The sequence below is a fragment of the Lipotes vexillifer genome, unplaced genomic scaffold, assembly GCF_000442215.2.
Source record: "Lipotes vexillifer unplaced genomic scaffold, Lipotes_vexillifer_v1.1 scaffold1288, whole genome shotgun sequence".
In the NCBI taxonomy this organism is placed as follows: Eukaryota; Metazoa; Chordata; class Mammalia; order Artiodactyla; family Lipotidae; genus Lipotes; species Lipotes vexillifer.
This window is the reverse complement of record NW_006776097.1, coordinates 775093-789983: the sequence shown is the minus strand read 5'-3', so window position 1 is coordinate 789983 and position 14891 is coordinate 775093. Positions and strand designations below refer to the sequence as shown.

Genomic DNA, 14891 nt, shown 5'->3' with positions numbered 1-14891 from the left:
CTGCTGAACATAGGGAAGTCCTTAATTTGTTTTTCTAATGCCAGTCCTTAGAAAACCTGCATTCTTTACGTCTTCTTGGTAGCTGGAGAAGAAAGAAGATGAAACTTTTGAGTGTTTCTACTCCTGAAACGAAATGTCTCTGACTAGGTTCTCTCTAATCAGAAAGGGATACTGTTTTGGTCTTTATCTTGCTGTTTCCATTTCTCCTCTTTTTGAGAAGTTCCACTGTTAGCCTTTACTTCCAGTGATTTTCTTCATTGGCCAGAGCCAGTCAAGTCAGCATTAAAGGTTTCCTTAGAAATGGCTCGGGATGAGATCCTTTAGGAAGTGTTTTTCTGACAGACTGTAAGAAAGAGGACATAAAACCAGGCTTGGAAATAAAAGTGCAAAGTAGCCTCACCACACAAGAGTACATCATGAGAGGGGGAGACACAGCTGACCCATGTGCTTGAAGCACTTGAACAAGGAGCAAGAGAATGTGTTGATGTGGAATTCTCTGCCAGGGGCCCCTGAAGCTGCCCCTGGCTGAGGAGCATGCCTCCCTCATCCACAGGGATGCTGTTCTCCCCTCTGTACTTGGGAAATTATAGCAGGATGATTTTCCAGTCGTGAAGAACAGAATAAGTAGGTAATGGTGTTCTACTGATTATATGATTTTTTTAATGCTCTGAGCCTCTGAAATTTTGCAGAGCTGGCTAATAAGATAATTCTTATTTCTGTAGTCTATGTGATAGGGAAAAATCTCTTGATGCAAGCTCGGTGGTTCCATATCCTCGGAATGATGATGTTCACCTGGTCATCTGTCCATCAGTATAAGTGTCATGTCATTCTCGGCAATCTCAGGAAAAATAAAGCAGGTGAGATATCTTTTAGAACCACTGCATGTGGATTTTAGCCCTCAGAAGTTAGGTGTACATATTCCTTCTCTCTTTTCTTTCCTGCCCTAATTAGTTGACTAATCTATCAAATGCTCTTTTTTTTTTTTTCTTGCGGTATGCGGGCCTCTCCCGTTGCGGAGCACAGGCTCCGGACACGCAGGCTCAGTGGCCATGGCTCACGGGCCCAGCCGCTCCGCGGCATGTGGGATCTTCCAGGACCGGGGCATGAACCCGCGTCCCCTGCATCAACAGGCGGACTCTCAACCATTGCACCACCAGGGAAGCCCTCAAATGCTCATTTTTGACAAGACTCTCTGGGTTTTGATCTTCCCATCTGTAAAATGAGAGCATTTTACTGAAAGACCTCCCTGGCACCATCTAGCCCTGACATTCTACGACTCTATTCTGTGCCTACCTTTTGGGACCTACACTGCATATATGTGTCTAACCAGCATGTGAGCCCTAGTATTACTGTGCCAAGTTAGTATCATTCCAGCTAAAGCAAAAAAACCTTGACTTGTGTTAACTTGTGTTGACTTATCACAGCTACAGTTTTTATTAGACTTTTTGAAATATTAAAAATGGATTAGTACTATTCAGCGTTTATCAAGTGCTTACTTTGTGCCGGCTCTGTTCTGAATGCTGTACATGTAACTTCACAGTTACTCGCTTTAGGCAGGTACAGTCTTATCCTCATTTTATAGATGAGGAAAGAGAGGCACAGAGAGGTTAAGCAACTTATCTAAAGTTACACAGCTTGTAAGTGGCAGAGCTAGGATTTGAACTCATGCAGTCTGACTCTGGAGTCTGAGCTCTTAATAACTTGGAGGATTGTTGGAGAAACTTATTTACAGTTGTTAGTATAACCTCAGCATGTGACTTTTTAATATGTAGTAGAATGACAATGGAGGTGTGACAGGATGGTGGTTTGTACAGGTCTGTGACACCTTTTTCTAAATGAGTTTTATAAATTATTTGGAGGGTGAAGTGGTGAAACTTTGTTTTGGCAACTTCAAATGTTCAGGGTATCTTCTTTTTCCATTTCAGGAGTGGTCATTCACTGTAACCACCGAATCCCTTTTGGAGACTGGTTTGAATACGTTTCTTCCCCTAACTACTTGGCAGAGCTGATGATCTACATTTCCATGGCTGTCACCTTTGGTTTCCACAACTTAACTTGGTGGCTCGTGGTAACATATGTCTTCTTCAGCCAGGCCCTGTCTGCTTTCCTCAGCCACAAATTCTACAAAAGCAAATTCGTCTCCTACCCGAAGCACAGGAAAGCTTTCCTACCATTTCTGTTTTAAGATAATCTCAGTTATGAGGAATGCACACCAGGTGACAGTTTCAATTCCCAAGGACAACGAAGTTTAGAGACCAAAGTACAATTTCTGTAGAACTGTTTGAAACTCTCTGGTCCATTTCTGTTACCAGAAGTCTTCAGCGCATGAGCAAAGCAATACCACTCAAGAAAATGAGTCTTGGGACTTCCTTGGCAGTCCAATGGTTAAGGCTCCGCACTTCCACTGCAGGGGGCATGGGTTCAGTCCCTGGTTGGGGAACTAAGATCTCACTTGCTGCTCAGCGTGGCAAAATAAATAAAATTTTTTTAAACAATGGAAGAAATTGAGTCTTCAGAGAAGAAATACTTCTGGCAGACCTGGGAGTGCTTTGTCTGTTTTCTAAGATGCTTTATAAAAGCAACCAAATGCTAAAAAGTAGATGAGACTTTTCCAAGCTGCTTCAAAAACAAACTAATCAAGAATATACAAACATCTTCAAACACACACACACACAGTGGAAGAGATAAGGTCATCTGTGGCTTTGTTTTTGCTACAGACAAATTAACTAGACTACACAATAAGCAATATAGCAGATGCTCAGTAACTGCTTGTTGCATATCAGTCAAAGCTGAATAGCCTTTGAAAATAACAACAATGTATAATTTCACAACAGTGGATTCTGGGAAAAGTGAGTTTATTGACGTTAGCTTATACTTATTACCACAAAGATTTCCAGCTATGTAACCATCAATAGTCATTTCCCCCTCAAATCATAGCCTAACAAAGTTTGAAACCTCTTTTATTTAATATTTTTTTGACATCCCTTTCTAGGGAGTACCTTAAAAGTGTAAGCATCTGAAATAAAATATTTTTATATTTATGCATAAAAAGCCTTCATGAATGGAACTGACTTACACTCGGTATTGGATAGTGCTGTAGCCTCATTCATATATAGTTATTCAAATTGGATTAATGTCTGCCTGAGTGCATTTTAACTAATAGAATGAATCTGAAGATATTTAAAAATGAAGTTTACACTTAAGATAGCTTATGTTAAAGAAAATATCCATGCTTAAATCAAGTGGATATAACTGCATGGTGTGAAAGTAGAAAATAATACCATAGCCTGAGCAACGCAGTAAAAAACTGCACATTCGTGCAGCATAAGATTTATTGGCTTACTGGCTGAGGTATTAACTTTATTTCTTTTATACAGATATCTTCTTATAGTCTACTAGGTACTAAAGTTTTGCACTAAGATTTACCATGCTATGGGGGAAAGCCCCTCATTATTAACCAGACACACATGGAAGGCACAGTCTAAGAATATCCTCCCCACCTGCATCTCTGGAGTAGTAAACCGAAGCTGGTAAACAGATTCTTTTTAATCCAACTTTCAATATATGTATATCAGCACATTTTCTAAAGTTCTTAGATTTCTGAAGTAGCATTTTCTCCCAATAATCAAATACCACTTCCATCAGCTGTTCCATCTAATAAGTGACATATTCATTTCATTTATCATTTAGATTTGCCATCCTCAGGACCGGGACTCAGGAACAAAACTTTCTACAGCAGAAATGTAAAGCGTATTGCATTTTGGTCTTAATTGCCACACAAATGGCATAAATAATTTTAGCATATTATTTGGGGAGAAAAATGTATTTTGCTTTAGCATACGGTTTTATACTAGGTTAGACTAGGAATTTGTCTGCTATTCTGGATTTTCATTGTACTTTTAAGTAAAATAATGAGCATTCCCTGTGGAAAAAGCCTGTCGGGCCATGAGAGAGGGTTCCCAGTCAGCTCTGTGCTCCCCACGTTCTTGCCATCCTTCTCATGCTTCTGTCTTCTACTCTCCCTCCCCCTTCCTTGCCCAGACATTGCATTTCTAGGTGAAGACAGAAAAGGATGTAGTGATGTCCTCAAAGAGGCTCCGAACAAAGTTGTGTGGTCTTTGATGAAATTTCAGCCGTGGAGAATAATTGAGAATTGTGCTTGGAAGATCACAGTCAACGTTGCTCTTTGTGCTGGTAAAAATAGTCCATGTGCCTAAAGGGAGAACACCAGAGAGAGTCTGCAGATTCTTGACGTGGATAATCCAGAAATAGCTTGGGGCTGGAGAGTCTTGATTTTCCTCTTGGCTTAGTTGAATAGCTTTACTCTTTAATTCTCTGTTACTATTAAGTTCGGGAAAATGATACTGAGCTACCTCATGACAGCATTCCCTGGATTAGCTACTGACTATGAAAGTGTACTGAAAATAGCCTTTGTTTTTAAGTCTCCAAGTTGTAGCTCATCCTCTGTACTAACATTTGCTTTCAGTAGCATGGATTATTTTGTCTCCACAAAGCTTTGTTCTGTATTATGTTTTTAATTCAATGAGTGGTTATTGCTAGAATTCCTATCCCCAAAAAAAGCCTTTGCCGGTACTTGTATATGAAGCTTAATGGATAGTTTAAGGAGACTGTAAACATTTGCATAACTGAAGTTACCTGAAAATTCAAAGACCATTGATAAGTAACATATCTCAAAATGAACTGTTGTATTAAAGGTCTTAAAATAGTAAATGAGCAAGTAGAAATTTTTACACCTATCTAAGCAATTTCTGCCCACTCGCCTACATTGCTTATCAGAAAAAAAAAATATTCAGCTGATTTTTATCAGTGTCTTACATTAGTCTAAGATTTTTCTGATAAATGGACAAGAAACAGTGGAGGTGGCAGTGATCCCTAAGTAATTCACGTGTTGCATACTTCATCATTTTTCTCAAATACCAATGATCTAGAAAGCCATGTATTGGTTTTGGGGAAACAGAGAGCTACTCTATGCATATAATATCAGGTCTCTTCCTTCAAAAAGACTCTGAACACTTGAAATGCTTAGAGGACAAAAGATCACAAGAGATTTCTCTACAGAAAGACTTATCTGCCTCCTGAGCCTAGCCCTCTGGGTAAAGCCTCATAGCACATGTGCAGTTTTTATCAGGGCTCCTTGGTCTACATAGCATCTTTCTGTGAATTAGATAAGTCGTTACTCTAGAACATCCCCACAAGAGCAGGGCATGAACCTTCGTGGACACAAAAGGCAGCTGGTGATAGAACTGCAGCTCGGTGAGCAGAGCTTGAGCTGGATCTCAGCCCACTCACCCTTCAGCCTGCGGTCCTTTGTGCAGTGCACAGACTGCACAGCCTTCCAGAGAGACCCTGCTCATCGTGCTGCCTGTCTGTCTGCAGATTCTGTTCACTCTTGAAGAAAACAAAACTTGACTTCATGGAATCGTCTCATTGAGAAAGACCATAAGAATTAAACTAGGAGAAGGGGAAGTAAGCACTCCATGCAAAACATCTCTGCTTCCACACACTAAAAGAGGAGTCTGGTGGTTAACAGGTAAGTGACCCTCAAACAGTAGAATGTCCAGATGCTAGGATGCTGGCCCCAAGTAGAATATTTTGCTTCTCTGATTACCAGCTCCTGTCTCCCCAGCTTATTGTTCTAGTATAGCAACTCCAAGTGTTTCCACCCCATTGGGACCTCCAGTCTGTTAATAGAACGTCATCCTTCACCTTTTCTGAGTCATATCTCCTTACCCTGCTTAAGTGAATCACTCTAATCATTCTTTGTATATATCCCCAACTCTCTTGCCTCCCCACATTGCTTCTTCCTGGTGGTTTAACCAAGGCACACCCCTGGTTAAATTGAACCCTCCCTCCTTGGTGTGTGCACCTATGCAACCGAACTGTGGCTGGAAAAGTACAGTCCACCAGCATCCCCCTTCGAATTCATGGCCGTTAACCTCAAGTGGTATTCACTGCTGCAGTCATACTAAACTTCCCCAGTTCATTCACTCTCCCACTCTGCTGACTGTGTCACATCCCTGTCCTCAGGAAAATGAAGCTACTGGAAGACAGCTTCCACCGTTACCACCACTACCTCCTTACCCACCTAAGCGTTTGCCCATTTATGTTGTCCGCCCTCGTTACTATTGAAGGATACTTTCTTTTTAAAAGAGGATGTATAATCATGATTCTCATACAAATACAAAATGAACGTGTGCCAAAGATTTTATTGAACTCATAATGAAGGAACTAGTAAGATGTTAGAACCAGTACCAAGAGTCTGCGGCTTACAAAGTTGCAAAATAGCTCAAAGACGAGGTGCAGATAACCTGAGGAGTTGTGCTGGACAGGGCACCAGTAATATTTTTTGCTCATTTCAAAGTCATTTACAATTTTTTCCTGAGACTAAACAATCTCTCTGGGTTTCTACTCAAAGCTAGGCCCTCTACTTGGGCACTAGAGTCTACCTAAGGACATTGGTTAGCCACTCTTCCTCCTACTAAATCAGCAAAGTTTTGCCATTTCTCAATTTTCCCATCAGCAGAAAAATACCTTTTTAAAACCTAACCCCATTGCCCTCACCAGATACCACCTGATTTTTCTGGTGGCTTTGCAGCAAAACTAGAAAGAGTTATTTTGTTCTTAACTAGCTCCAGTTCTTTTTCTCTCACTGAAACCCATTCCAGTCACTGTCCAGACCTCATGGCTCAACTGACACTGCTCTTGAAAGTCCATGCTAAATCCAGCGGTCACTTCTCAGTAGTCATACCAACACAGCAGCGGTGGTCTGCCACTTCACCTTGATACACTTCCTTTAATTGACTCCAAGACTCCACACACTCCGAGTTTTCCCCCTACCAGTTTTCCCCTGGCTGTTCCTTCCCAGGTTTCTCTACAATTCCTTCTCTCTATCCTGACTTCTGAATGTAGGAATACACCAATTCCCAGTTCTTGGTCCCTTGGTCCCTCTGTCTTTAGATGGTGATCTCATACAGTCTCATGGCTTTAAATACTATTTGTATACTGACAACTTCTAAATATATATATCCAGCCTAAACATCATTCCCCAACTCTAGACTCATATGTCCAATTTCCTGCTTAATGTCTCTACTTGGTGTGTAATAGATATCTTGATAGATGTGATTAAATGTGAATTTCTGATTTTCCTCATCCCCACACCTGATCCTCCTACAATCTTCCCATTTCTTTATTACTCAAACTGAAAGTGATGAGGTCTTCCTTGACTCTTCTCTGTCTCTCATGCCCCGCAGACCAATCAGTGGTTCTATATCCAGAAGTCATCCCTGTTACATTAACTCCGTGAGCTACCATCTTGATTTTAGCCACCATCATTTCTTGCCTAATTTACTGCCCCAGACTCAATTGGTGTCCTAGCTTTCTCCCTTATTCTCTGCAGCTGCTTCTCAGCACAAGCCAGAGTGATCTTTCAGAAACGTAGATCATGCCACTACTCTCAAAACCCTGCAACAGCTCCCAATTTCTCTCAGATCAAGGCCAAAGTTACTCCAGTAACCTACTAGCTTCCCATATGATCTGACCCCCAGTCATCTCCCTTACCTCATCTCCTATTCTTACCCTCATTCCCTCTTCCTACACACTGGCCTCCTTGCTGTCCCATATACATATCCGCCATGCTCCTATTTTAGGGCCTTTGCACTGGCTGTTCTGCATAGAGTGCTCCTCCTCCAGAGGGCCACGTGGCTGACCCCCGCACCCCCTTTAAGTCGGATCATCTGCTGCTGTGTAATGACGTACTCCAAATCTTAGCAGCATAAAACAGCAAACGTCTCTCGTAGTTTCTGTGGGTCAGGATTTCAGGTACAACTTAGCCGGGTGCCTCTGCCTCGAGAATTCACTGCAGTCAAGATGTCACCAGGGCTGAGGTCCCATCAGTAAGTTTTATTGTTGTTCTTGTTGTTGTTTTATATAAGAGGGACATAGGCTCTTATTAACCCAGATGAATGTTATTTGTATTCCCTGGATCGCATCCTCTGGAATGTGTGGTAATTTAGAATTGGAAGCGCCTGATAGTATCAGGGTGTGTCAGTATGAATAAGTAACATCTGAGTGTGCCATTTTGGCATGCATACTAATAAATTTTACTTATTCATAGAGTGTAGACTTATCAAGATCGACAGGAATTTTGGGCTGTGGATAGACCTTAACACTGGTTAGTACAGGTTGGCAAAGGGCCTGGCTGTCTGTAGACTGAGCACTTATTGCAACTGCCCTGCAGAATCCAGGCCTATCTTCCATTTTCATGACTCAACAAGGTCTGTTTTTATTACCCTAAATTCAAACTTTTATACAGTAAGTGAAACAAGGAAGCCCCCAAGGTGAGTACTTGTGCTACTTGATGGAGCAGCACCCTGATTTGCCTACTATAGAAGACAGTTTTTAATAAAAAGTTACAGGCAGAATTATAGACTTGACTCCTTCCCTTCATCTCCCACTTGCTGATTAGATTTCCCTAGTCAGCAGTCTTTCATCGTTAGGTCTAAGACAATATTTACAAAATCACCTTTGGAAAGTCTGGGTAAAGAATAATGCCATCTTAATCTTGGGTCTGGAAAAGAATTAAGTCCCCTCAGGAAACAAAGGAGAAAAAAAATGGAAATCAATTATGAGATTCTCTTTAAGTCCAGGGAAAGGCAGAAGGGTTCCCGCCAAACTCAGGAAGTTTAAAAACAGGCAGATTTAGAGAATCGCTACAGGAAACAATGATTACTAACAATATTCCTCCTCCTGGATCAGACAATCAGATCAGAGTTTTTTACACTGACTTTGATCAGGTTAGTGACTTACATAAAAAGATGATCTAACTGTGGCCAGGTCTTTAGGTGTTACCCCTCTGAAAACAGAAGAATAGCAATTTATCTATTCAACCAAATTTATTTAACATCTGCTATATCCAAAGCATGGAGGTAGGCTCTGTGGTGCGTACCGGGTTACATAAGACACGATTCTTGCTCTCAATAAGCACACATTTCAGTATGAGGATGACAAAGATTTATCAACAACCTATTTCCTTAAGTTAAAGTCATGGAGGGAATCTGTCAGTTTCATCATTTCCCTACCACCTCATGTTCTTCCAGTTCAAATCCTGACACTTGACAGACTATGCAACCATATGCAGCTTCGCGAGCATATGAGCTGTGCAGTCTCCCAGGGCCCTTCTCTCAGAAGGACCCCACGCTTGGTTTAATCCTCTGCTGTTCCTGTCTTGAAATTCTTAATAATTTTATTTTTGAACTTGTGTTTGGTAAGTGAAGTCTGATAGGACAATGGAATATGCACGTGAACAGTGGAAACGTAACCAGAGGTTATGCTTGCACGTGCACAGAGGGCTCGGGCAGTGCAGGCAACCCAGCATGCGCACACACGCCTCCGAGGAGCTCGCTGCAGCCGGGCAGGTTCCTGGGCCTGCACGGCAGTGGGGATGGTGACGGCAACAGCAGAAACGGAGGCAACAGCTGTGGCAGCACTGGCTCGACAGGTGGGAAGGGGCTCTGCACAGGGGCAGCACCAGGACCTGCAGTGGGAAGCCAGCTGGCAAGTCCCTGTCATCCGCACAAATATGAACTCATCAGCCTGACCCTGGGACAGGAACTGCTGGCACTCAGGCAGCAGACTTTATCAGTAAATTAGTACAAAATACATGAACAGGGCTTCCCTGGTGGCGCAGTGGTTGAGAGTCTGCCCGCCGATGCAGGGGACACAGGTTCGTGCCCCGGTCCACGAAGATCCCACATGCCGTGGAGCGGCTGGGCCTGTGAGCCATGGCCACTGAGCCTGCATGTCCGGAGCCTGTGCTCCGCAACGGGAGAGGCCACAACAGTGAGAGGCCCACATACCACTAAAAACAAAAACAAACACAAAATACATGAACATTGCAATAAAGCCTATCAGGGAATTATTAGAATTCTTAAAGGATTTAGAATCTCTAGTTTTGAAAACTGCTGCAACATGGTGAAGCAAATAACCACACATGTAGAAATAGAAATTAAATATAAAGATCATCATATTCTACAGAAAAGAACACTAGAAAGATGTGGTATATATATATAGTGGAATATTACTCAGCCATTAAAAAATGAAATTTTGCCATTTCAACAACATGGATGGACTTGGAGGGTATTATACTTAGTGGAATAAGTCAGAGAGAGACAAATACTGTGTTATCACTTATATGTGGAATCCAAAAAGACGAATGTAACAAAACAGAAACAGACTTGCAGATACAGAGAACAAACTAGTGGTTACTGCTGGGGAAAGAGGTAGGAGGAAAGGCAATATAGGGGTAGGGGATTAAGAGGTACAAACTACTAGGTATAAAATAAGTAAGATACAAGGATGTAATATACAGCACGGAATATAGCCAGTATTTTACAATAACTTTATACAGACTATAACTATAAAGACATCGAATGACTATACTGTACACCCAAAACTAATATTATGTTATTGAAATCAACTATTCTTCAGTTTTTAAAAAACACTGTTTTCATTTGAAGGTCTGAATGAACCAATTGTTAATGAGGAAGGCAATTAAATCTTTTTCCTTGTAACTGAAGCTACAACAACAGAAAGCATAAACAGGCCTTTTGATTTATACTCAAACCATAAAGTCACTTTCAGTTTCAGAAAACATTTCCCCATGTCTAAGGAAACATTAAAATGCTATTATATAAATTTATACTTAAAATTAAATTCAGACTTACATAAAATGTATTCATGTGAAAAATCTGTTTAGAAAAATAGCTGCACAAGAATCAACACTAGAATAGAACTACTAAAATTTATATCTCAAAATGTTATTAGAAATTTATCAGTGTTGTCACAGCCTATAAAATTTTCTTAACAGTTGCATCAGCAGAAAGATCCTTTTCAGAATGCAAATGGTCATAACTTGTGATCTTGCGTTTGCCAAGAGTGACTGATATTTTCAGTCATATCTCATGGAAAAAAAAACTGAAATGAATTTCTTACCTGTTGAAAATAAAATGACAAGTATAAATCTTAATTTGCAGACAGGTGAGCCAGAAAAATTTTCATGATCAAGATATCACATTAATATACTGTTGTTGTTTATGGCATATAGAATATTGACCCCCCCCAAATATTATTTTTGCAATTTTTAAGTTCACTGAGTTTCCCGTTTATCACCATTACCCCTATTACACTAGCACCTTTAACTGCACTTTTTTCCCTGCTTTTGAACTAGGGTCCCACATTTTCATTCTGCACTGGGCCCAGCAAATTATGTAGCCAGCCCTGGTCAGGTCAGAGAATGACAAATTTTCATCATAAGCCATTATTGAAGACAGTTTGTGCTATGAATGCTTAAGAAGTGTAGAAAAGAGCAAGATACGCAAGAAAATGCATGTTCTTTTTTTTTTTTTTTTTTGTAGTACGTGGGCCTCTCACTGTTGTGGCCTCTCCCGTTGCGGAGCACAGGCTCCGGACACGCTGGCTCAGCGGCTATGGCTCATGGGCCCAGCCGCTCCGCAGCATGTGGGATCCTCCAGGACCGGGCCACGAACCCGTGTCCCCTGCATCGGCAGGCGGACTCTCAACCACTGCACCGCCAGGGAAGCCCAAGAAAATGCATGTTCTTAATGTGTTCCATACAAAAATCTATCAACTGGTAGGCATTTTACCTATGTTAAGAGTAAAATAATGTAATACTATGGGCCAGAGTGCAGAATTTGGCATAAGGAAAAATCTGTATTTGATCCAAAACAGATGTCACAAAAGAACAGTTGGGGACAATGCCTCCAGTGGGTTGGCATCCTGATTAAAATTATAGTGTTTGCCATCCAAAGCATGAGATTAACAGGGATAAACATCCATTCAAATGAGGGTCAAACTCATACTTTATAAGCAGTAAGTCGGTCAGATTGTCCTGTCAGCATTCTGTGATTTTCAAGTACGAAGAGCTGTTTTTCCCAAAATCAGAGAAATGGCACCACAATATGGGCCCTCCCCTTCTAGGATTCTTCAGAACTGACGACTTCTAGTGAACTTTACCGTAGATACAAAATCACCGTAGAGATGACTTACATTTGAAAATGAAACATCAGGGAAAAGCATTTAAACCAGATAAACCAGATTTGCTTCCCATAAGGCTAACAAGAAAGATCCACGTAAGTAAAATTATTTTTGTATGATGATTGTTACATAAAACAACTTTAAAAGAAGATGCACATTTACCCGAAACAAATTTAGTTCTCTTTCTGACTTCATGAAGTTATGGATTTCTAAGTGATATAATTTGTGTATCAGTGCTTTTAATGGGTCACATTTCTAGTACCTATAATGTTAAAATAGACTGAGAAAAGCTGCATGTACAGAATTACAGAGGCATCATAAACAGTGTTTACGAAATTAGGAAAAACAAGCGTAATACATATAAAAATGAGAAAATAAATACTCATATAAAGCCCTCTTACAAATTAGTGACAAAATAACTTTGCAGCAGGCCTCAGTTTTCTAGGCTGACTGTATCAAAGTTAGATTTGAAAGACAAAAGCAAGTTTAAAAGAACTGTCTGAGGAGAGTGTGGAAAAGAGTGGCATCCCTGTCTGGGTGGACCTCAGGGAACACAGTGACTGGTGGTTTGGCTTTAGTAGCCAAAATGCCCTGCCTGCCCCCTCAGCCCGCCCTACTCTCCCTAAACCACTGGCACCAGAAAGCTTGGAATTTACAGTGAAAATAATTTAATGAGCTAAAACACGGTCAAAGAGAAAAGGATGTTTATCAGATACCATCAACACAGCGGCAAAAACAAAAATAAAAACAAACACACACAAAAAACCTGAGATTAGCTATTTATCTAGGTATAGTCTCCCGGAAAGGGTGGGACTGCAGGCCTCTTGTTATCATACATGTGTGATTCCAGCTGTGTGGAGGGTATATGGGGTTGTTACATTCTAGGGCTATAAAGAACAGAGCTCCTTGCTCTAGTGTAGGGGAAGGATTGCGAACTGGCAGGCCGAAGCCCAAATCAGACTCATGGGTGTTATTTTGCCAGCACAGTTTTGAACATTTTTTAATGAGCAGCTGTGATGGTTAGTTTTACGTGTCAATTTAGCTAGGCTGTGGTGCTCAATGGCTTGTTCAAACACTAATCTAGATGCTGCTTGTGAAGATGTTTCATAGGTGTGATTAACATCTGTAATTAGTTTACCTTAAGTAAAGGAAATTACCCTCAGTAATGAGGGTGGCCTTCATCTGATAAATCGAAGTCCTTGAAAGCAAAATCTGAGGTTTCCTGGAGAAGGAATTATGCTCCAGGACTGCAATATAAAAATGTTGCCTGAGCTTCCAGCCTGCTGGCCTGCCCTAAGCATTTCAGACTTGCCAGCCCCTACAATCACCTGAGCCAATTCCTTAAAATAAGTGTCTTTCTCTGTACACACACACACGTAACTGCAAGGGAAGTTGGGAAAAGTGACATTGCAGTTAACAGTGGCCATGCAGCTAGGTTCTAGCCAATAAGATGTAAGCAGATGTGCTTTGTGCCAGCTTCCTTAAAAGACATGTATCCTGTGGCCCTTCTTTTTCCAGCCAGTCCTCTATCCTGCTGTCTGGACCAGGCCATTAGAGCTCTAGTAGCTATACTGGGTCATAAAGATAAAGGCCACACCCTAGGAATGATAGAGCAGAAGGCTGGAAGGAACCTGGATCCCTGATCCCTTGGGACCTACTACATTAGTTCCGAACTGCCTCTCACAAAGGAAAACCTTATCTAATTCATACCAGATGGTGTTCTAGATTTTCTGTTACATTTAGTGGAAGGTAATCCCAGTTTAAAAATTAGAAAATATCACATAAAAATTCTAATCCATGGCTTCTCCCTTGACCATTTGGAATATCTGATAAACTTGGAGTCATGCTCCTCATTTTAGCAACAGCCTAGGGCAGGATAATGGATGCTCCCTTGCTTTAGACAGAGCTGGAGACCCCATCAGTTTCTCTTCCTCTGTTTAAGTTCCTGAAGGCATTTGAGCTTGCTATTCTCTGACATAGATGATGGGGTTTTACTTCGACTGTGTGATAGGCCCTTGCACAAACTTACTTTGTCCTCTTAGGCTGTTTCTCCAGCTACTTTTTTTGGAGAATAGGAAGGATGGAAAATCATGGATGCCAACCTTATAACTTAGTGTTTCCTCTCTGCGTCATTTGCAGCAGGAGCATTCCCAAGTTGGTGTAGTCCACAAAGGAAGATGTGTCTGATGCAGGTGGAAATGGGCCTTCCTCTGCCATTTGAGATACTGCCTCATAGTCCTATAGGCCTGCCCACGGGAGGAGCGGGACAGGTCTCCGTGTGTGCAGACTTCTCATGGTGGGGAAGCTCTACTCAAGGCTTGGGAGGAGGGATACAGAGGGTCTCCCACTCCATGGCTGCAACAGTCTTCTCATTTTAAAGACCTTCATTTAGTCTAATGAATTTGTATTCCTGTAGTCCACATAATTTTGACCCAGTTTCTCACTAATATACTCGTTTTATTTTAGTGAAAGTGTATCACCCCCACCCAGTTTCCAGCCATCTTTGCCCTTTATAGCATCACCAAACTTCCTGCATTGACTTGACACGGCCTAAGAGGATTCCCCCTAATTTGGGGGAGGGGATGGAGGTTGGAGGCCCAGTTGCTGTCAGACCTAAATGGACCTGGGAGGAGAGATGTTCTGACTGGAAGGGTTCTTGGTGAAGTAAAGACTGATTTTTTTTTTTTTTTTTTTTTTTTGGGACCGGGGGCCTTCCCCCGCCGCGGCCTCTGCCGCTGCGGAGCACAGGCCCCTGACGTGCAGGCCCACCAGCCGCGGCTCACGGGAGCAGCCGCTCCACGGCAAGTGGGTCCCCCCGT

General features: G+C 41.6%; 1 protein-coding gene across 1 annotated transcript in view; it reads left to right on the top strand.

Annotated features, from left to right (window-relative positions):
• SRD5A3 (steroid 5 alpha-reductase 3) overlaps positions 1–2185 on the top strand; it is a 15611-nt gene extending 13426 nt beyond the window's left edge. Inside the window, exons 5-6 of the mRNA XM_007450266.1 lie at positions 723–857; positions 1926–2185. Of these exons, the coding sequence (XP_007450328.1) occupies positions 723–857; positions 1926–2185 (395 nt within the window). The remainder of the gene's footprint in view (positions 1–722; positions 858–1925) is intronic.
• The last annotated feature ends 12706 nt before the right edge of the window (positions 2186–14891 follow it).